At 31.1% G+C, this 2,101-nt stretch overlaps 1 protein-coding gene across 1 annotated transcript; it reads left to right on the top strand.

Annotated features, from left to right (window-relative positions):
• Positions 1–579: 579 nt before the first annotated feature.
• Positions 580–1,622, top strand: LOC105784711 (transcription factor IBH1). The gene has a single exon (XM_012610640.2). The coding sequence runs from the start codon at positions 850–852 to the stop codon at positions 1,342–1,344; it is 495 nt and encodes a 164-aa protein (XP_012466094.1). The 5' UTR covers positions 580–849; the 3' UTR covers positions 1,345–1,622.
• The last annotated feature ends 479 nt before the right edge of the window (positions 1,623–2,101 follow it).

Genomic DNA, 2,101 nt, shown 5'->3' with positions numbered 1-2,101 from the left:
CCACATAAACTCACTTTTCCCATCTCCTTTAACATTTACTGAAAATGAAACCCCCAATTCAATGTAATTCTCTTTTATCTTTCTATTATTTTTATATTAAAAAATAATCTCTTCATATGTTTATTAATTGTCTATATTATATATTAAGTAATTAATTGAGTTAGTGTTACAAATAAACTATTTTACAAAGTAAATTGAATTATTTTGAGAATATTTTTATCATTTTATATCTTTCAAAAATTTCATGCACATAAATCTCTACTTCTTTTAATATTTATATATAATTTTTATAATTGAAGGAGGGAATGAGATTGTTTGAGATCAAACCCAAACTCTAATGTCTACCACATAATACTTTTATCACTACATCAAAATTCAATTCAATCAAAACCTTATTTATTATTTTATCAATATATTTATTATACAATTTTATTAATAGCTAATAATAATTTTATTTATTAAGAAGCTGTTGTTAGATCACTAGCAACATCAATAATAGTTAACAATGATAATGATAATAATAATAATAATAATAATAGATGATGTTAAGGGTTTGCCCATTTCCCAAGTGTCCTTCCTTTTTACACCTCCTATACTTTCCTATCTCCTTTTTTTTCTGTTCTTTTCTTTCATTCCCATCTTCTCTCATGTTTTTGTTGTTGAAAAACAAAATCTGTTTCCCCTGACCTCAATATCTCGTCTTTTTTGTTGTTTGGTTCGGTCTATATATAGATATTGTGTCAGAAGCTAAACCCTAAACGAAAAATCCATAATAAAACAATACCCTAGCTTACTAGGTTTCTCTTATCAGTACTTGAGCAACTTTTTCATCCCATCCATCGATCCACCATGATGAATACCCCTCAACAGGTGAAGAACCCTAGTACCTCTCTAAAATCCAGGTTCATCACCAGGTTCCTTGGGGCTTTGACTAAGATAAATGCTGAAGACCCCATCTCATCACCTTCTCCCACAAGGATCTTCCAACGTTATCGGAGAATTAAGGTAGCATCTAACAAGTCTATGGCTTACTCGGTTAGATCCAGGAGAATTTGGAGTAGGGCAATGCTTTCGAGGTTCCGAAGCCGTCGATCGGCTTTTTCAGGCAGAAGATCATCAGTCAAGACCACAAATTGTACTACTATTAATGTTACTATTAATGAAAATAAGACTGCTAAAGGTGGGCTTGATATGCAAACTGATGAATTAAGAGAGCTTGTTCCAGGTGGTGAAGCCATGGATGTCTGCAACTTGTTGGATGAGACTGCACACTACATCAAGTGCCTTACCACCCAGGTACAGGTGATGAGAAAAATTGTTGATTTCTGTCATCTCTCTAAGTAATCATCTATGTAATATATACATATATGTAAATAAATCTCAGGAACATATATCGCTAAAAAAGGAAAACAAATGTTTATACAGGCAAGTATTTTACATATTTTCTGTAGAGAGCGGATAGCTGAAATCTTTTTTAAATGGCAACCAAGTATTTAAGACACCATGCACATACTCTATGACATGTTGGGATGGTTCCAAACGTTTCATCATAAACCGTTTGTATAGTTGTTTGGTAATTTCTATATATATAAAGTTTTGATGTTTCATCATAATCTTTATTATTTATTGGTTTGTTTGTTCTTTCTTTTTGATGTTTCTTCAGAGTTCTCTCTCTCTCTCTCTCTCTCTCTCTCTCTCTCTCTCTCACACACACATATATATATATAGGGTTGTTGGTCAAATTGCTTCAAAAAGTGCTTAAATGGAGTGATACTTTTATCCTCACATGTTTCTTACCACTCTTATCTTGGCGTTTCCTTTTCGAAATTATATTTTTCGATCAACCGAAAAAGAAATCAATATTTTCATCCCAAAAGAAAGAGCGGTACTTTATAATTGAATGCAGTATAGGAAAAAGAAACAATATCACGTTATTTGTTATAATAACTAAAGATTTAGAAAAAGGAAAAGTTGGAAATTACATAAAATCTTTTAATACACATGGATGAATATATTTAACTAATGATAACTAATGACAATCCAAACAAGTTCAAACACAGTTTTTAAAAAAACAAATAAAACAAAACAGCCTAGCAAATAC

This window comes from Gossypium raimondii, chromosome 7 (assembly GCF_025698545.1).
Source record: "Gossypium raimondii isolate GPD5lz chromosome 7, ASM2569854v1, whole genome shotgun sequence".
Classification (NCBI taxonomy): domain Eukaryota; kingdom Viridiplantae; phylum Streptophyta; class Magnoliopsida; order Malvales; family Malvaceae; genus Gossypium; species Gossypium raimondii.
This window is presented reverse-complemented; position numbering and strand designations above follow the sequence as displayed.

Coding starts and splice junctions, on each gene's coding strand:
- LOC105784711 (XM_012610640.2), top strand. CDS start 850: ATGATGAATACCCCTCAACAGGTGAAGAACCCTAGTACCTCTCTAAAA.